Source organism: Solanum lycopersicum, chromosome 4 (assembly GCF_036512215.1).
Source record: "Solanum lycopersicum chromosome 4, SLM_r2.1".
NCBI lineage: Eukaryota > Viridiplantae > Streptophyta > Magnoliopsida > Solanales > Solanaceae > Solanum > Solanum lycopersicum.
In genome coordinates, this window is record NC_090803.1 from 2799845 (window position 1) to 2820805 (window position 20961).

General features: G+C 36.3%; 1 protein-coding gene across 4 annotated transcripts; it reads left to right on the forward strand.

The window, feature by feature from the left end:
• Positions 1 to 603: 603 nt before the first annotated feature.
• On the forward strand, positions 604 to 19075 carry LOC101252382 (histone acetyltransferase HAC1-like). 4 transcript variants are annotated; one of them, XM_010321063.4, is made up of 18 exons: positions 604 to 791; positions 2179 to 2490; positions 3770 to 3890; positions 4008 to 4287; positions 4391 to 4903; positions 5073 to 5486; positions 5629 to 6755; positions 7776 to 8072; positions 9213 to 9491; positions 10737 to 10865; positions 12383 to 12583; positions 12687 to 12829; positions 12928 to 13240; positions 13774 to 13913; positions 15298 to 15376; positions 15475 to 15867; positions 16988 to 17205; positions 18419 to 19075. In XM_010321063.4, exons 2-18 carry the CDS (start codon positions 2300 to 2302, stop codon positions 18531 to 18533), a joined length of 4953 nt encoding a protein of 1650 aa, XP_010319365.2. In that variant the 5' UTR covers positions 604 to 791; positions 2179 to 2299; the 3' UTR covers positions 18534 to 19075. The 4 variants fall into 4 exon arrangements, with proteins under 4 accessions (XP_010319365.2, XP_010319366.2, XP_010319367.2 ...); XM_010321064.4 differs by having other exon boundaries at positions 5635 to 6755; XM_010321065.4 differs by having other exon boundaries at positions 4008 to 4278.
• Positions 19076 to 20961: the final 1886 nt, after the last annotated feature.

Here is a 20961-nt window from a genome sequence, read left to right on the forward strand (position 1 = left end):
TTGACACAATATAGAACTCATGTTAGGAATATGCTAGCTATTAGAGGTTGATAATATGAAATGAACAACTTGAATACTACTTTCAAATCATTAGGGAAATGCTCGAACAAGGAGGGTTTTGCTTTAGACACATGTCTTTGATCTATAAGAGGTTGATTTTTAGTTAAGTGACGATGTGAGTGTACGTATTATTTGGGCGTCATTTCCTATAAAGAAGTCGATCACGTGACTCGACAAAGTCTCGTGGTATTTGAATGTCGTTTTCTAGCTCTACTTCCTATGAATTGTTTTATAGCGGTATCTTTAGAATACTTGCTCCCGAATAGAGGCAAGATAATTTTTCTTTCAGGTATCAAAATCGAACATATGACTCGACAGATACAAAAATAGTAATTTTATAGTGACATACTAAATTATAACTTAGGTCATCAAATATATACTTGAAATAATAGATTTTGTTAAAATAAGTTATAACTAAATGTACATTTTTTTATAATTTATTTTAATTTTCATATTCAAATAGTATCCTATAAAATATGATTTTTTTTGGTAATTTTTCTTAAACATATATATCCCAAAAATAATTATTAATACTAAAAATTCAACCAATGAGACATACAAATAAAATTACAATCTACCCCCAATAGTCTTCCAAACCTCAACTTTTCGCCATCCCCGTAAAGTCCCTCTTTGTTCTGTATATCGTCTCGCTGTCTCTCACCGTCGCCGTAATAATCACCGTCGCCGCCACCGCCGGCGTAGCTCTATCATCCACCCACTTGATCTCGAAGGTTCGACGGTTAACCCTATCTTCGTCCCCCAAAAATCTACTTGAATTTTCGTTGATTTTTCACAACTTCTGCAATTTCTATCGTTACTGAAATTAGGGGAATTCCAGTAATTTTTGCAGGATTTTTTGGAATTTAAAATGTATTGGAATGTTTTATATAGGTGTTTGGATGAAGCTTTGTTCAGTTTCTTTTTCTTCCTATGTTCAAAATTGATTTTTTTAAAAAAATTAATTAGGGATTTGTATGTCCTCATTGATTAAGAAAGCTATGTTTTTGTTGTGTTGTTTAGTTTATTTAGGGGTAAGGTTTGCCTGCAACACTACTCTGCTCAGACCCACTTGGATCACTTGGGTGATTACAGTGAGTACGTTGTTGTTGTTGTTATTATAAGTTCATGTATTAAGTCTGGTAATTATTTTTGGTTATCCTAGTTTTAATTAGCTGAGCTTGTTTTTGCTTGTACCTTTTTCTCCTCTGGCTCAAGAATTTCCCTGTTTTTCTTTGGTATATTATTGTTGTAAGGTCATGATCATGATTGATCATTGACTATTTCTACTCTAGCTGTTGACTTGCCACAATATTCGTAGTTTACCTGGTTTTTGGAAGGACTGTACTTTGGAATCTCACATTTGCTGAGTTGTTTAAATTAGTTGAACAGTTGTGTCCAGCTTGAAACTTGAGGTGAGATTGGGGCTTGATCAAGCTTCTGCACCAATGTTTGGGCTTTACTGAAGTTCAGCTTTAGAGATTTCCTTAGGGGCCTCTTGCTTGAGTATACACCTGGCCGATTAAGTGATTATACCATCTTACTTGTTGGATTTGGTGAATGTAAATGATCATCAATTATGGTTAATGTAATCGTTGTTCAATCAGTTCCTTGGACTGTGTTTTGGCATAATAATATATTTTATTTTATATCCATGTCATACACAGTGATCTAAATTTAATTTGGTTACATCTCCTGTATATCTCTTTTCCAGCTCCCGAATGGGCAACATGATCACTCACTGTCTTTTATTCGGAGTCAAGTGTAGTATTAATTGGTATTTTTTTTGTTCTTGTTCAATTTATGCAATGTTGTCGCTCTTTTGAATTATGTGTAGTGTCTGTTTGTTTATTGATGAAGTTAGTTGACGTCCTGGTCTCTGGGAATGTATTGTTGTTCCTGTCCTTACCCTGTTGTTCAGATAAACGAGAATTGGTTTTTGTTACTATTTTTTTGCTTATCAGTTGCATTATGTTGTAGCTACTGTTTTTGCGAATTTCCTCTTTCAGATTGCAATTTCTCCTGGAATCATTTAGATAATGTGATAAATTTTTTTTAGAAGGATAATGTGATAAATTAAACAGACTCCCTTTTAAATCTTTGGTGTAATTTCAACTGTAGGTTTTACAACATTCTCGAATTTGTTTGAAAAGCTAATGATGTGTGGGATTCTCAATCATTTGAATGGTTACTGATAGTCCACTTATGAAGTATACCTTATCCAGAAAGATACAAGAAAAAAATGAATTTTCAACAAATGTCGGGGCAGATTTCAGCGCAGGTTCCAAATCAAAGTGGTACTTCTTTGCCTGGGCTACCCCAGCAGAATGGAAATCCTTCTCCTATGCAGATGCAAAGTCCAAGTGTTCATCGTACTATACCCAATATGGAGTTTGAGCTTGTGAAAGTTCGCAGAACTATTTCACGAAGGATGTAAGATATTGTATTTCTTGTATTTTTTCTTTTGATCTTAAAATCAACGAAGGAAGATATTTTTTTTTGAACTGGTGTAATTTTTTTTGGACTTGATCAACAAAGGAAAACATCATTTTTTCTTCTAAATAAAAAGAAATATATCTTATATATCTAGGTGTCCATTAGGATTTTCTTAAGCCAATTTATTTCTTCCTTAATCCTATTAGGGAGGGATGTGGAGTTGGATGGTGTAGACTCAGGCTGAGGTGAAGAGCTACTAATGACCAACTTGTTTGCATTATTTTAACACATTTTTTCTTTGATAACTAAGTCTACTTCAATGCTGAAAGAATTGTTGGTGGAGGTCATATGTGAAAATCGGAGGTTGGACACACATATTTTGTTCTTTAAGTTACTCCAGTACAATTATATGAAAATCCAGGTCTTCTGCTAATATTGATTTTTAGGGAGGCAAAACAGACTGTTAAAATTTCGTTTGCTGGGTCCCTTGCCATTCTCTAGCTCATGTAAAGTACCGACTCTCTTGAAAGCTGCTTCAACAAGCTATTGTTCTGTTTTGATTGGGAAAGCTTATAAAAGTATTTTTAGTTAGGAATTTTAAAGGACTTCAACTTCAAAGTACTAGAGTACGTATTTGATATTTAGACACAACAATAGAATATGATGAAAGAGAGTAGTTTGAGGTGTTTAGCTATTGCAAAATCTTGTGGTGGGGTTTGTAATCTGCTCTTTTATTACCAAACACTGATTGATTTTGGGAGGTTATAACCCCTTAAGAGCTTAAGAAGTAAATCAATATTGACCTTACTTATTGTGGGGTAAGCCAACCTGGTGGATGAAATCTTCTGGTAATGCGGAACACATACCTTTGATCCCTCTATTTCTTTTGCAAACCATCTGAAAATGTATTTCTAGCAAGTAATAATTGGCCGGCATGGTATTTTATGAACTTAAAATTGTCCCGCACATGAGAATGAACGCTTTATAAATCCACAGGGATATGGTGTGTGAACGTATAGAGATTCTTGGGTGCTTTTGACAACTTCAATTACGTTGTTTGATAAGCTTATTGGTTCATTATTTTCAGGTTTTCTATAATGTACTCTCTGTTCAAGTGGTCCAAAAAGATACTCTTGTTTTTGCATTGTTCATGATTCTTCTTCCAAACTTCCCAATTATTTGTTATATCTCTTTTTCATGGAAATGATTCTTCCGCATTGCTGCCGAGTTAACTGATGATAACTGATGCAAACCTTACAACTTTTCTGTTGTCCAGTTATGAGTATCTCATTCGGCGGCACCAGCAGCAGCAGCAAATCCAGGAGGCGCAACATCAGAGGATTGTGGATCTAGTTAAACGCCTGGAGGAAAGCTTGTTTAAGAGTGCTTCGACGAAGGTTTACTGCTGTTCCATTTTTGTTTATTATTTAGTACGACGTAAAAAAATTGTGCTATCATGAGAAGTCATTTATATTCATTTTGTGAATGATGCTTCATCCTTTTCATGCCTTTAGGAGGAGTATATGGATCTATCGACTCTGGAGAACCGATTACTTTCTGTGATTAAACGCCTTCCTCGGAATAATCATAGCCAACAATTCTCCCACATAAATTCATCTGCCTCCATTGGTACAATGATACCAACTCCAGGCATGCCCCGAAGTTTGAATGCATCCCTTGTTGGGACATCATCTGTCGACAGTTCTGTGACTGCCGGAAGTACTCTTACATCCTCTGCAGTTAACTCTGGAAACTTCGTGCGGACAACCAATTTCCCCTCTGGCAGTATGCATGGTGTTTCCTTTATTTATGCTGATGATATTACTTTTAGGCATTCTTTCTTTCCAAATAATAAGATATTTACTTCACTCTGGTTTAACAGAACTCATCCTTTCAGGCCCCTTGGCAAATGGATATCAGCAGTCTACATCCAATTTCTCAATCAATTCTGGTGGGAACAACCTGGTACCATCCATGGGTGGACAAAGAATAACAAGCCAAATGATTCCCACTCCTGGGTTTAGTAATAGTGATAAGTCCAATAATAATACCAGTGCTCAATCTCACATCAATTTGGAATCATCTAATGGTGGTGCTGCCTTTTCTGGGGTTGATTCCGTAACCGTGTCACAGACACCACAACAAAAGCAAAATGTTTCTGGTCAAAATAGCTGTATACTGCATACACTTGGCAGCCATATGGGTGGTGGAATCAGGTCAGAATTGCAGAATAGGTCCTATGGACAGTCAACTGCGCCTCTGAATGAGGGGCTTGGAATGACTGGGAACAGTTTGCAGCATTTGAATGGTCCTGGAACCTCTGAGGGTTATACATCCGCTACCATGCATGTAGACTCCCCAAAGTCGCTACCTCAACATTTTGATGAACATCAGCGACCAGAAATGCAAGGTGACTCCTCATCCCAACACATACCTTTAAGCTATCCTGCAATATGCAACTTCCCATATTTTGATAATTGTAGAAGTATTTCATTGTTCTGATAACAGGTAAATAAATATGGTATTAGTAAACTGAAACTTAAGTGTCTGAAACTTGTATACTCCTGTGTCTTCTGCAGGCACAGTCATCAGTAGTCAGAGCTTGAGTGCTGTAGCCTTGCAGTCCATGTCAAAAACTAACTCACCTTTGATGAGCAATACGTCGAACTTGGCTGCCTCTCAGCAGATGCCAAATGCAAAGGTTCAACCTGTAGTTCAATTGGAGAAGATGAACTTACAGTCCCAGTATTATCTAGGCGATGCCCATTTATCTTCTCATCAGCCTCAACAATTTCAGCATCAACATAAGTTTGCACAACATTTATCCCAACAGAAGCTACAAAGTCAGCAGCAACAACTTGTGTTAAGTAGCAGTGCTGTTGGAGGTCAGCTGCCATCTAATCCTGATACTCAAGTAAAATTGGAGCCTGAAAATCATGATGAAGCCCTGCAAAATCAGTTTCAACAGAAAACTGTTGGAGAGCAATCTAAAGGTAATTAATTGCTTCTCTAATTTAGCCAGCACCCATCTGTTCATTACTTTCTCATTTTCAGATCCAATGCAACAATGTTACATCCAAACCAGCTTATTGCTGATTCTTGGTTTAAGCCATCCGTCTAACAGCGTGTATGCAGGTGCAGTATTGCAGGGTGAACGGTATCCGAAATCTCAAGATGGGTCTCAGATACCAGGTAGCTTCTTTGAACCGAATGCTCAAGAAGAATTGCGTCAGAGAACTTCCACGCAAGAGGAAGCTCAGCCCAATAATTTATCTACTGGGGGATCTTTGGCCAGTCAATCTGTTGCTAATAGAATAGTTGAAACCAATAATTCGAGCAGTGCCATGCGCAGATCTGGTAATGTTCCTCGTGAAAGGCAGTATGTTAATCAGCAGAGGTGGCTGTTGTTTTTGATTCATGCGCGTCGATGTTCTGCACCTGAAGGAAAATGCCCTGAAACCAATTGCATACATGCACAAAAACTATTGAGGCATATGGAAAGATGCAGTAAATTTGATTGCCGGTATCTTCGGTGCCCTGAAACAAAGGTTTTAATTAATCATTATAGGCAGTGCAAGAATGTAAACTGTCCCGTTTGCATTCCAGTCAAGAAATTTATGCAGACACAACATAAAGTGTTTGGTCGTCCTGGCTATATTTCTGATATGACAAATTCCCTCAACGGTATTTGTAGAACCTATGATGCTGTTGAAACTGCTTCTAAGTTGGCTGGCAACCTGAGTCCAATGGCAGTTAAAACTCCAGAAGATTTGCAGCCTTCTCTTAAACGCATGAAGATAGAGCCATCTTCTCAACCTCATATCTTGGAAATTGAAAATTTTGTGCCAGTTTCGGCCTGTGAGTCTAATGTTTTGCAAGATACTCAGTTTGTTGAACAGAATGATGCTGTGGTAATGAAGTCTGAAGTCACTGAAGTAAAGATGGAAGCTTTTGCAAATGCTGTGCAAGTTGGTCCTGGTAGTACTGATATAGCAAAGAATAATTTGGATGATAAATACACCCAAAGGCCTGCTAGTGATTCTCTTGCATCAAGTACTCCAGGTTGTCTTGTGAAGGAGGAAAATGTTAATACTGAGAAGGACATAGATCTGCCTAAACAGGAAAATACGTCAGTGCCCTCTGAAAGTACAAGCGGATCCAAATCTGGGAAGCCTAAAATAAAAGGGGTGTCGATGATGGAACTTTTTACCCCAGAGCAGGTCCGGGAACACATTAAAGGTCTGAGACAATGGATAGGCCAGGTCAGTCAAATATATTTTGGTCACGCTACATTTGGAATTGTGTAGTTTGTTTGTTCAAGAATGTCATTTAAAAGCGTGATTTACTTTCTTTTCTTTTACTAGATAAGAACTTGATAACCAGTTAGTTAAAAATACGGATGGTCGGTAACCTTCACTATGAAGAAGTGGTCTGAGTTGCTTAAAGGATTAAATAGAGAACATGTTTTCAGAAATTCTTTGTTCTTTTAGCATATCTACAACTTGACCAAGTATTTTAAAGGTATGAGGCATACTGTGAAGTGAGATTTATATTTCTTTGATTTGAAATGATTCTTCCAATGTCAAGAGCGTGCCGTTGCTGTCCTAACTGTTGGTCAGATCATTCATAATTTGTTGAAAGCACTCAAGGGTGTTGCCTAGTGGTCATGAATCTGGAATAGACCATGGAAGACCAGGGTTCAAATCCTAGCAGAAGCAAAAAAGTCCTTTCTTTATTTCTCTCTCAGCCTGACAAAGTTATGTGGTACCTGTACTGGTTGGAGATAGCAGGTGCCCGGTAGGTTAGTCGAGGAGCAGGTGCCAGGCAAGCTCCCCCATAACACCGCTGTTATAAATATGCATATTTTAAAATAATAGTTTGTTTTTCTCTAGCTGAAATTGGAAGAAGAACAATGGGTAATTCGGGTAGTTATGTGTCTACTTATCTTTTAAGTCAGTAAGTGGCTAATAAGATCTGTCAGGCCTTAGTAGTTGTCAAATGTCAAGTACTATAAGGCTTAACTAAGAGTTGCTGATGATAATGAAGTGCTATGCTATTTATAGGAAATGTACTATTTTAACTTCTTTCATGTAATCCTTCTACCATGCCGTGTAGACTCAATAAAACTGTTTACCGCTCATTTCTTTTTCTGTTGATCTTCAGTGCATGTAGTTGGACAAGCGGCTGATTTGTTGCTATATATGGTCTTCATTTTGATGTTTGGTTCTATTTCTAATCTGTATGAGTAAACTTGTTCCTTTTTGTTCTGTTCTGCTTGACAGAGCAAAGCAAAAGCAGAAAAAAATCAAGCAATGGAGCATTCTATGAGTGAAAATTCTTGTCAGTTATGTGCAGTTGAGAAGCTAAATTTTGAACCCCCACCCATATATTGTACTCCATGTGGTGCTCGTATTAAACGTAATGCGATGTATTATACCATTGGAGCCGGTGATACACGACACTACTTTTGCATTCCATGTTATAATGAGGCCCGTGGAGACACCATCGTTGTTGATGGAACCAGCGTTCCAAAGGCGAGGATGGAGAAAAAGAGGAATGATGAGGAGACTGAAGAATGGGTATCTTTCTAAACTCTTTGCATTTTATTTGACAAATATAGTATCTTATTTTCTTTTTATATAAGAGAGAGTTGAGGCTGAAGAAGACATCAGTCCGTTGAATGCCTACTCAACAAGGATATTTTTGGAAGAAGCAAAAAGAACACCTTTTTTTTAGTTAATTTTAAATATGTACAACTTTTCCAAAATTGCGGGACCTACTTTAGCTACACCCTTTAGTTTTAAATTCATGTCCTGTAGTTATTGTTTTATTATTTTGAATGTTATTGATATTTAATTAAATTTTGTAACTACTTCGAGTTAAAAATTGACGGTCGATGAAGGAAAATACTTGAATTAAGGACATCCCAATGGCTTCCTTCACTTTAGGTTTTCGAGAAAAAAGAATGAGATGATTTACTACCACACACGCACACACGCGCGCGCACACACACACACACACACATATATATATTAATATAATTTTATTTTAGAGCAAAAATTTCAAATTATTTAATCAACACCTCTTAAAATTTACCAATATCAGTAATTTTCATCGGTATTCATTTTACACTAAATATGATGATTTACTACCACAGATTTATACATGTAACATATATATAGCTTATTTTAGATAGAAAATTTAAAAGCATTTAACTAAAGCCACTTAAAAAAGTAAGTGGAGAACAGTACCTGCTTGTATCTGGTGGAGCATTTGGAAGGAGAGAAATCAGAGAATTTTTGTAGGGAAAGAATGCACTATAGAGAAGATTAAGTGCAAAGTAATTATCATTTTGGGTTTTTGGTGTAAAGAAATGAACATAGAAGAAGAAATTCAACTAGTGTATTTCATAGGAGCTTTGTAAGTAGCCCTTCCTTTTTTTTTTCTATGTAACTAACTCTTTTGGAGGTGGCCAGCATAGCCCTTAATGCTGAGGAATACAATATTTCCAGTTTCAAATAAAATAAAAAAAATAAAAAAGTAAGTTTGTGAACAAATATTGGACCTGTGCACAACACAGTTTTTCCTCAGTAGTTTACTGTGGAAATGGGGGTTTGGAAACTTGTATGGTCGATGCTTTTTGTCAATAACATGTTTCTTTTCTTTTAGTTTTAATTTTTATTGGTCCCCGTTACATAAGTGGTTACTGCTTTGTGCAGTGGGTGCAATGTGATAAATGTGAAGCTTGGCAACATCAGATTTGTGCTTTATTTAATGGTAGAAGGAATGATGGTGGGCAAGCTGAGTATACCTGTCCCAATTGCTACATAGCAGAAGTTGAAAGAGGTGAACGCAAACCCTTACCACAAAGCGCTGTTCTTGTAGCAAAAGATCTGCCTCAAACAACTCTCAGCGATCACATTGAGAAACGATTAGCTAATAGTTTGAGGGAGGAACGGGAAAAAAGAGCAAAGCGTGAAGGAAAAGGTTATGATGAGGTAAGTCAATTGGCTTGACTTGTTAACGTTTTGCAGTATAAAATGATTAATGCATTGAGACTTAATTCCTCTGATAAATAAACAACAACATCAACTACTACTGCACTCAGTTCCAAACAAGTTGGGGTTGATTATGTGAATTCCGACCGCCATGTTTGTCCATTTAAATTAACCTCCAGTTCACTTTATTTTTTGATTAGGTAAATAATTTTATTAGAAATTGGGGGAAAACCCCAGTATAATTTATCACTTTATAAAAAAAAATGACTCCTAGAAAGCATAGGATCGAAAGTACACATACTTACATGGTTAAAACACATACCCAGCTAATTGATATCATTTATATAGATCTTTTTGTTCCATTATGCTCTATCCTTAACAAAGTTTGCGTGGTTCCCAAGGAATTGGAGGCCCTTTGAGACCACTTTTCCATGTGACTTAAGGTCTAGCTTGTCAGTTGTCCTCCTATACACCTTCACCCACCACAGTTTCTGACTTACTGATTGGTGCATTTGAAGGTTGATGCCTTTGCCAAATTATCTCAAGTGACCGTCTCATTTCATCCTAGGTGTTAATAAGTACTTCCTACGCTTTCTAACGAATGTGATCACTTTTAGTCTTTTTATAATCTTGTATGGTCATACATCCATCTTAGTATTTGGAATACAGTTTTTGTGGATGTGTTGAATTTAACAATTTAACATTCAATCCGTATAACATTACTATGCTTATAACTGTTTGATAGAACTTACCTTTCACTTTGGAAAGCAGCCTTATCACATAACACACAGTTAAAACCTCTCAATTTCAACCATGGAGGGTAGTTGTGTTGTATAAAAATTAACAGGCCCAAACTTCCACAATCAAGGTCTGGTTCTTTCTGTGGATGATGCTTTTGTTACTTTAACCTGTATTGTTGTTATAGTCCAGTTGATTAGGGCCAGTCTTCTAGAGGGAGAACTAGAAATTAAAGTTCTAGGGTGCTGATCTGCAGCTACAAGTGTCGGAGATTTTGTAAGTGAATTTGCATCTCTCTGTAGCTCATCATGGAGTTTGAGCTATTATTAGTGAATAAGTCAACTGTTGTCAGCCTTTCTCTATCAATGCTTCTTTCTTCTTTCTCATTGGGATAAAGTATCATCTTTAGCTTTTCTAACTTCTATTTCTGCATTTAGTTTTTGGCAGTGGTGTTAACAAGTTCACTTGTGCCTTCCTAATTTTGCTCCTACTTATATTCGTTCGCAGGTTCCTGGAGCAGAAGGACTTGTTGTAAGAATTGTGTCATCAGTGGACAAAAAGTTAGAAGTGAAACCACGGTTTCTTGAGATATTTCAGGAAGAGAACTATCCGCTGGAGTTCCCGTATAAATCAAAGGTACTTCAAGTAGAACTGAATCAGGTTCATGAATGTCAATTCAGGTTTAATGATTTGAATGAATGTCACATATCTTTATCTGGCACTATGATACTGAGAATTAGTTGCAGGAGTATCTCGATAACTTTTATTTTGAAAAGGTAAGATGATTTTAAAGAAAATAAGCAACATTGGATGTGCTGTAGCAGCCGGTACACTATTTACAGAAGAAAAAACAGCAAACCATGCCTGTTTTTATTTAATTTCCTAGTCTTTAGGGATTGTTTCACCTGCATAACTGATTCAACATTGTTCACATGTTCCAATCTACACCATGAGCGAAACAAATAAATACATATTTAAACTTCATGTTAACGATAGAATCAGCAGAATAAAATACACATAAATCCACTGTTCCTCTGTCCAAATAAAATAGTTCACCAAATGATGCTAGGCCCTTGATTCTATGCCTATGCTTGTTCTTCCTTTGTCCATTTCTGTTCCATAATCTCAGCAACTCACTTGTTGAACTAGGCATGACCCAATGCTGATCAGTAATATTCTGAAAAGATCTGTCACAGTTGGGTGGTAAGTTTGCAGTGCAATCCATATAGGAGGCATTTACTGCATTGAGCTAGAGGTCTTTTTTGTAGATTGTCATTAGTAAGATAAGCATAAGCTTCTTTGCTCACAACTCAAGTGAACAGGTTACCTTGAAAGGAGCATTATAATTCCAGATTTGCTTCCAAGGCCAAGGTTTTTCTAGATTGACTTCTCCTTTGAGATCTCTGTAGCAAGAAGACACTGTAAACATTCCTTTGCCAAAAAAATTTGGAAATCTATGGCAAAACGCTAGCGAAATGATTTCAGAAAAAAAAACTAAATTTTATGATGACTTTTCGCCACAAAACCCTTTTGTGGCGATCCAATGACCTCTAAAAGAGAGGGATGTTTTGGCTGTTAGACATTAGGGCAGATCTGGTGCCCAAAATAGACTGCAGGGGTTAAATTGACCCCAAAACTTAACAAAGGGTAAAAGTGGTCTATTTTCAATAGTTCATGGGTATGTTTGACCCTTTTCCATTCTATATATAGAGAACAGGGCTGGTGTGCCATTAGAGAAAGATGTTTCACAGGCAAAAGTGATGGCTACATGGTCGTACATATTAATTTGTTTCATCGGCCATGACCTGAAATATCGTCTCAAAATTCCCTCCTGATCTTGAATAGCCTTCAATTTTTTTAATTTGCTCCGTTTCCATCATGAAGAAGGTGTTCTTTGGGGGGACTTTCGATATCCTAGAAAGTATGGATCATTATTTGAGCATAGGAGGCCAAATTTCGAAGCTTGTTTCTGAAATACGACTATTTACTGATTAATGAGATGCCAAACGGTAATGTCCAGACATTCTTATGTCTCAGTATGTTTATATCGTGGCATTATCTTCAGATAGTAGTCTTGTCTTTTATGTTCCACTTGCAATTTGGCAATAATTATTTGAGTTATCGAATATGGACTGAAAAGTTGCTTTCTTCAGGTGTTATTGTTATTTCAGAGAATTGAAGGTGTGGAGGTGTGCCTCTTTGGCATGTATGTTCAAGAATTTGGATCTGAATGCGCACAGCCAAATCATCGCCGGGTTTATCTCTCGTATCTAGATTCTGTTAAATATTTCAGGCCAGAGATAAAAACTGTAACTGGGGAGGCTCTCCGCACATTTGTGTACCATGAAATTTTGGTAATCTCTTTTCCCATCTTCCAATTGCTGATTCTAGATATTTTCTATTGGTTTGTATATTAATATAACATATATGTATGTATATATATATGTTTCCACACAGATTGGATATCTAGAATATTGCAAAAAGCGTGGTTTCACAAGTTGTTATATATGGGCTTGTCCTCCACTTAAGGGTGAAGATTATATATTATATTGCCATCCCGAAATTCAGAAGACCCCAAAATCTGACAAACTAAGAGAGTGGTGAGCTTAATAATGTTTTTATATAGATTACCTACTGCTGTATGTAGGTGTATTTTCTCATATTTGTGATTAATTACACTACTGTTTACATATTCCAGGTATTTATCAATGTTGAGAAAAGCTAAGGAGCAAAATATAGTTGTCGAGCTCACTAATTTATACAACCATTTCTTCACATCCACGGGCGAATGTAAAGCTAAAGTAACTGCAGCTCGTCTGCCTTATTTTGATGGTGATTATTGGCCTGGTGCTGCAGAGGATATGATTTATCAACTTCAGCAGGAAGAGGATGGGAGAAAGCAGCCTAAAAAAGGAACTACAAGGAAGACCATAACAAAAAGAGCTCTGAAAGCATCTGGTCAATTTGATCTTTCTGGGAATACATCTAAGGATCTGCTTCTAATGCAAAAAGTAATTTTGATTGCTAAACATCTCTGTCTACTCATTGTCCTTCTAGTTCCTATATATTGGCTAGTTGGTTGATTGATTTGCTGTTAATATGGGAGTTAGGCTTGCAACTTCCGAGAAATTTAACTTTGATTTAGTATTGTGCTCTGACTGAACTTTGCACTCCTTATTTTCACTCAAAGGTTTAGCCATTAATGCAGTGACTATAAACCATGGGAGACCAGGATTCAAACCCTAGCAGTGACAAAAAGCTAGATGATTTCTTCCTATCTGCATCTATGCCTAGAGTTACTCAAACCTGTACTGGTGTGAGGTAGCTGACACTCGATAGAATAGTCGAGTGTGGGCAAAAGTTGGCATTGGACACTATTATTTGAAAAAAAATTGTTGCACTCGTTTGTTATCTTAGTGTGTAATGTTCTTTTTCTGTTTTGTTTTATTTTCCATTCCTCTTTACAGAAGCTGATGATCCTACTGCCTGTCTCCATTAATCTACACTTTTAACTCTGTACATTTTCTTTTTAAACTTGTCACAGCTCGGTGAAACGATTTCTCCAATGAAGGAGGATTTTATTATGGTTCATTTACAGCATGCATGTACCCATTGTTGCGGTCTAATGGTTTCTGGAAATCGTTGGGAGTGCAAGCAATGCGAGAATTTTCAGCTTTGTGACAAGTATGGATCTCATCTCTATATATGCTTAGAGTTGTAAAAATTTTCTGGTTGATATAAAATCATGCTTTGTTGCAACATTTTATGTGGATCGGTAAAAACTCTCATCTGTTGAAAATGAACAGTTTTTGTTTTTCCTCCACTCATGAAGAATGAATATAAGTCTTAGTTATAAAGTTATCATTCTCCCAAAAAAAATAAAAATATAAGTCTTAGTTTAATGCCAAGTCCTTAAAAGGGATATATATGAGAGCTAGTACCAGCAACTCCAACTGTTTGTTTATGAATTCATTTCTTTTATGAGATCTCAAATGCAACCAGAGTGTTCACATGAAGAAAGGTATACGAGGCTAGAAAAGACACAGTACAACGTTCAAAGCAGGAAAGGAAGTATAAACAAAGACAGGAATTAAATTTTTTGAAGCAACTAGCTTTGCCTGTCATTTGGTCATTCCTCTTTAGGCATTCGCATTGCTTATATGTCTTCTCGTTAATGAGGCTTGGACTCCTACTCTTTGCAGTACAAGTCCTCGTTAAATGAAACACCTCCACTTTCTCAACATTGGTGTGTTTCACCAGGACATATGAGTTAGAATATGTGTTTTTATTTGGTGGTTGTAGTGTCATTTGCCTCTTTTTGAGCATGTTGTCTTTTGCAATCTAGAAGCCAACCGATTGTATTGTATTGAACTGATTGCCCATTTAGGGATTCAAACTGAATGACACAGAAAATATATTTTAGCAGATCCGTTGAAGGAATTGAATAGATCCCCTTCTCAACAATCCCTTTCTTGGCAGAGAAACAAAGAACCCCCCTTGATAGCGTTGGGGTGAGGGTGGACTGCTGTCTAGCTAGCAGAACTTCACGGACCAATATTCTGTTGTGGTGTTGATACACTATCCGTTGCCCCTCTCTCAACAACCTTTCTTTTCCCCTTTTGGTGAAAGATAGTGTATAATTAAAATATTTACTGATTGAAGTGGAAAATTTTGATAATGAGAAGATAGAGAATATAGAATAAAATCTTTTCCAACAGACCATCTATAAAGACCCAATATACCGATTTGTCCCATAAAAAGTATGTTATTCGAAGAAGCTTAGTATTTTGCTGCACCATGTCCGTGGTAGGTTTAGTTCATATGGTTTCCGAGTCTTTATATTGTGTTTTTTTTCATATAGCTATTAGAGAGATGGCACATTGATTAATAAATTAACCTGGGGAATTTTTAGGATCCCAAAGAAAGAACAGAAAGGATGCAGTTGCTTTGTTTTTTGTTATACTCTTTTTGGTGTATGAAAATATTCGTAAGAGATACCATTTGAGTGAGTTTCTTATTCCCTAGTGTTTTTCCTTGTAACATTTGGTCTTTATTGTTACTGTTTCAGGTGTTATGAAATTGAGCAAAAACTTGAAGATAGAGAAAGACATCCTATTAATCAAAAGGACAAGCACACACTTTATCAAGTAACTATTTCTCTCCCCCACCCACCCCCCACCCCACCCCCAAACTTGGAACTTGTATTGTGTTTCCATGATTAAGAGATTTCAATGAAATTTTCCAGTGTAAAATCAAGGAGGTACTTCATGACACCAAGGATGAAGATGAAATTCTCGAGAGTGAGTTTTTTGATACAAGACAGGCATTTTTGAGCCTTTGTCAGGGAAATCATTACCAATATGATACCCTTAGGCGCGCTAAACATTCCTCGATGATGGTCCTTTACCACCTTCATAATCCCACAGCACCAGCATTCGTGACAACTTGCAACATTTGTTACCTTGATATAGAAGCTGGTCAAGGTTGGCGATGTGAAGTTTGCGCAGATTATGATGTTTGCAACGCTTGTTACCAGAAAGATGGTGGAATTGATCATCCTCATAAGTTGACTAAGCATCCGTCCTTGGCTGACCGTGATGCACAGAATAAAGAAGCTAGGCAACTACGAGTTTCACAGGTGCATTCTCCTTGGCCCTTAATGTAATTTGTGGTTTTGTGCCTGCTTCCTACGTTTAGTCTTTGAAGTCCTCTATTACAACTATTGGGTCAGTTGTAGATCCCTTGCACCTACCTCACTGTGTTCTTTGGGAGTTTTTTCATCCTATTTGAATCACGATATGTTAGTCCTAGTCCACTGCAGCTTCTAATGCTACACCTTTTTTTTCTAAGAAAAATTCCTATGACCATTCTCCAGAAAAGATTTTTACTGGACGAATAAATATTCCTTTCATAGATGACACACCAAGATAGTATCAAAAGTAAGAACATTGTAGTGATGTTGCTTGATGAATGATGAGCATAACCTGTCAAATTATTTTAATTATGTGATCAAAAGGGATTGAACTTCTTTCATTAAGAGTTGTAATAATGTAAAAATAAAAGTGATCTTGTATTCTTATGTATATCTTGATATTATGTAATATTATTCTATTTCCACAAAATAGGCCAAAAGAGACTAATTGTTCAATTCTCCAAGTAGCTCTTTTGATAAGTAAGTATAATTTTATTCGATATGATAAGAAATGGATCTTGGGTCTTATTAAACCCAAAAGCTGGCTCCTACGTTGTGAATTCCCAATAATCATATAAGGAATTCAATCCCTTCTAAGTTATATTTGACAACTTCTATTCATTGACCTTTTCTTTGAGTAATGATAATTGTTTCATTCATTTCCTTTAAAATCCTGAATAGCACGAATACAAGGTCTTGCTTGTGACGTAAATTTGCGAGTTCGCAAATTGTCAAAACAGGTCTGTCTCTTGAATAACCTTTTTTTTTTTGGAAGATTAGAGCTATCCAAGGATGTTATCTTTTGCAAAAGCCTACTTTTTCCAGAGATTTTTCCAAAATCTCCTTGAAAGTTTCTTGATTGAACATTTTTAAATTCATATGAAATAGAAAAGTATTAGATGTTGTTCTGTATGCTAATGATACCTTGCAGTTATCATCAGTGGTATAGATGGTTCTGTTTACATATAAATGTAAATTCTTTTTACTCGATTATATTTCCTTTCATTTTCTTGAAAAAATAAACTAGATGTGAGATCTGACATGATTTCTCCCCTCAACTCTACAGCTAAAGAAGATGCTTGAGCTCCTGGTGCATGCTTCTCAGTGTCGCTTTCCTCATTGTCCATATGTGAACTGTCGCAAAGTTAAGGGGCTTTTCCGCCATGGTATACAGTGTAAAATACGAGTTTCTGGAGGTTGTGTTCTCTGTAAGAAGATGTGGTATCTCCTTCAATTGCATGCTCGTGCATGCAAGGTATCTGAATGTCATGTTCCCCGATGCAGGTTTGTTGGCTAATGCTTCCTTAGATATCTGTGATTTGTTAGAATATTGATGTATAGTTTCACATGGAAAAGGATTATTATGAATAACTGTAATATAGATACACATCTTAATAATGTCTCGTGCCTTTACTTCTCACATGGTAGCAGAGCCTTGGTGAGAGAATATAGTTGTGCAAAAATACCAGCCTCTTCCTAGAAAGAAAATCAGTCACCAAAATTTTATGGTGACCCAAGTGGTTGTCCGCATTAATGCCATTTACTAACTTGCGAAAAATACTACTACTACTGCGATGCTTTGAAGCTCCGACGGCAAAGCCTAGTTAGCTTCTCCAACACCTGACACCTCATGCTCTCTGGCCCTGGCAACAACAGTTTCCAGCGGCGCGTCTGATCCACGTACTGAGCACGTCATGAATTCTCCGCCAACTTTAGCTTCTGATTCTTGGGGTGAGCTTGGTGATTTCGACCTAAACCCATCTTTTCTCAAGCAGTTCGGACAACCAGATTTACAGACCTGCCCCTTTTCTGTGCAGTTTCGGGCAACAACCTTCCCAATAATACTTTGTATTATTTGCTTAGTACTCTCTTCAATCCAATCATGTCTCTTAGATTCGATACTTCTAGTTCCAAAAATATGGGATTTGGAAATTGAAGTGTTATGATTACTTCAGATTTCTTAATGGCATGTTCAAACTATTTAACTTGGGCTTCCTCGGATGAGTTGTAGTGCAAGGGTCAAGGTATTCAAGATTACTTAACCAAGAAGACCAGTGAGGTAGATAAATGCCCAACCACAATAGGAGAAGGTTGACACTCAATTATGTATTCTCTTGGGGTGATCTATGGATTCCACAAGTTGAATCCCCTTGGTTATTCCATTCCCAGACCATCTATGAATTCCACAAGTTGAATCCCCTTTGTTATTCCATTCCCAGACATGTTCAGTTTAAGAAGAGGCTTGCAACTTTATACATTAATGAAAAATGTCATTTTTATGATATCTCAGATGAGAAACTTACTTGGGACAAGTTATCTCTGAGGTCTTACCTAAATCGATTCTTGAGGAATCTATCCTTATTTCTACATCTCTTGCAACGATGCCACCACTCCGGACTTGTAGTGATTCATGTTCTGCACCTATTGCATTTGCTGTTCTTACTTTTGAATTTCAACTCTCGATGTAAAGTTTGCTATCTTTTTACCCTTTATACAGAGATTTGAAAGAACATTTGCGGAGGATGCAGCAGCAGGCTGATTCTCGGCGGAGAGCTGCTGTCATGGAGATGATGAGGCAGCGTACAGCAGAAGTTGCAGGCGGTTCTGGTTGAAGATATTGTACATACTTCAAAGGCATGGTGCTAAAGTGTTATTGGAGGTAGGACTATGGAAGCGCGGAATCATTGAACACACAAAATCTGCTTCATGCAAACAGTGCTTATTCAATCCATAAAAATATGCCTCTCCCATGGGACAAGAAATTGATCAGGTCTGGTTTATCATCACTCTAATGATTCCTTCAGTGGCACAGCTCTGGATTGCATCTATAATGATGGTTATAGAACCTAGCTGCTCTTGACAACCATTCCGTGGTAGTATAGAATGCCAACGAGCTCCGCCTGAACGTGGCGCATAGGTGATTCTTTGATTTCATTCTGCCATAGGAAGTTCATCATTTGATGGCAGATGTAATATAGCTTTCCTTATTTAACTTGAGCTAGCTTGCAGTGGGGAGGGAGGTAGAACTAGCCTTTTTGTTAAAAAGTAAAAATTATTTTGCTCCCTTCTACTCCATGAGTTCTCAAACTGGATTTTGGTTCTGTGGATGTTTCTCTTATATTTATAATATATAATATGATATACATATTAAAGATGATAAGAGTTACAAGTAGCTAATATATATTGCTTCTGTTTTGCAAACAGAAAATGTCTACTACATGTGTACAGCCACTAGAAATGAGTGTCTTGTGAAGTTCCTACTCATGTTCCTCTTAAACAAGCAAAAAATGAGATATTCAAAATACTCTACCCCTATGTGATTGTGCAATATTGACACTACTTATTATTATTTATATATCCACTAAAAACGTAATCGCTATCACTACCTCTATCTCAAATGTATCGTCAACTACAACACATTCTTCGCCCACCATTATTGATATTGTCAACTACCAATATTAATCAATTTTATCAGCACAATCATAACCATCACTATCAACTCTTACCATTACGTTAATCACGATGAGACCAACTATCTCCATCATCACGACTATTACTATCGTCAATGTTAATCACTACAACTATAAATGATCTCGTAATTACTAGAGTAGTTTTATTATGTTTTAATCAAATGCTAATAATTTTATTTTATCATATTTACATTTGCTAATATTCAATTACTTTTTAAATTGAATTGTAGATTTATTGTATGTACGAATTAAATAAATTACGCAATGTGGAAAAATAAATAGTTGTAATCAGTTGCTATTAAGATCTAAAGAGAACATCAGTGTTCAGTTGTAGAGGCAATATCTTAATCATTGAGATCCAAACGTCTTAGTGTACATTAAAAATAAATGAAGCGTAGATGTTATTCTTTCCGTTTCAATTTATCTGACGTTATTTAACTTGACACGAAGTTTAAAATAGAAAGAAAAAACTTTCAAACTGTGTAGTCTAAAACACTACTTGACCATTGGTATGGACATTAAATTATTTCACTAATAACAAAACATTAATTTTGTAGTAAAATTGTTTCAAACTACAGAAAAGATGACATTCTTTTTTTACCAACTAAAAAGAAAAATAGTGTCAAGGTAGGACTATGGACATGAGGAAGTAACATGTTATGGTAGTGTTTCTAAGATATAGAATTATGTGGAAAGTAGTTTTCAGTCAGAAGTACATTATATATTATATTCTAAAAGCCAGTTATTACTTTAAAATAAATATTATGATGAAATAAATGTTATAGTGTTTCCTTTTTCCATTCACATGCACCCCAAAACCCCACTTCACCACCCTCAATCCCTTCTGTTTTGCCTAGATTATATAAGTGTTTTTGGAATGATAATTTTTTATTTATTTATCAAACACAAGTAAATATATAAAAAATTCACTTATTTTTTAGAACATATTTTCCTTCGTATCAAACTCAAATGTACAATCCTATGTATTTCTACGAATAAAATTCAGGAAAAATACGTGTACAAAGAGATGGAGATATTGTTCTTGATAAATTGTACCAAATTCACATTTCACCATATGAGTAGTTATTTCTCTCTGTTTCCCTTTTCCTCCTAAGCTCCTATAAAATTTGATTACAAAGCAAAGTTTTATAGCATGTATTATTCCATATTTATGATCTAATTTCATTCAGGCATAAGTTAAGATAATTGTTGCCTTCAAGTTTCATGAAAAATAAGTTATCAGGTGTTAAGTTATGTAGTGTACATTACTTGTGGTTCTCTACTGAAATTTAACCATGATCAGCATAAAATTCTATAGGAATTATGCAGCATAACTTGTATCATATCATGATACGAAAATATGAACTTAGGTTCCAGAACTTTCACAAGTATATAATGTAACAAGGGGATGTAGAAATAATCTATAGTCTTTTAGTAATACCAGTGCCCTCTCACTTGCCACTTCAACAATGAAGAAAAAGAAAGGTTTATTTCACTAGTTTCAACGGCTTAGTACACCCTCGCGATTGAATATCAAACATACACGCGTGCTCACATACACACACAGAGA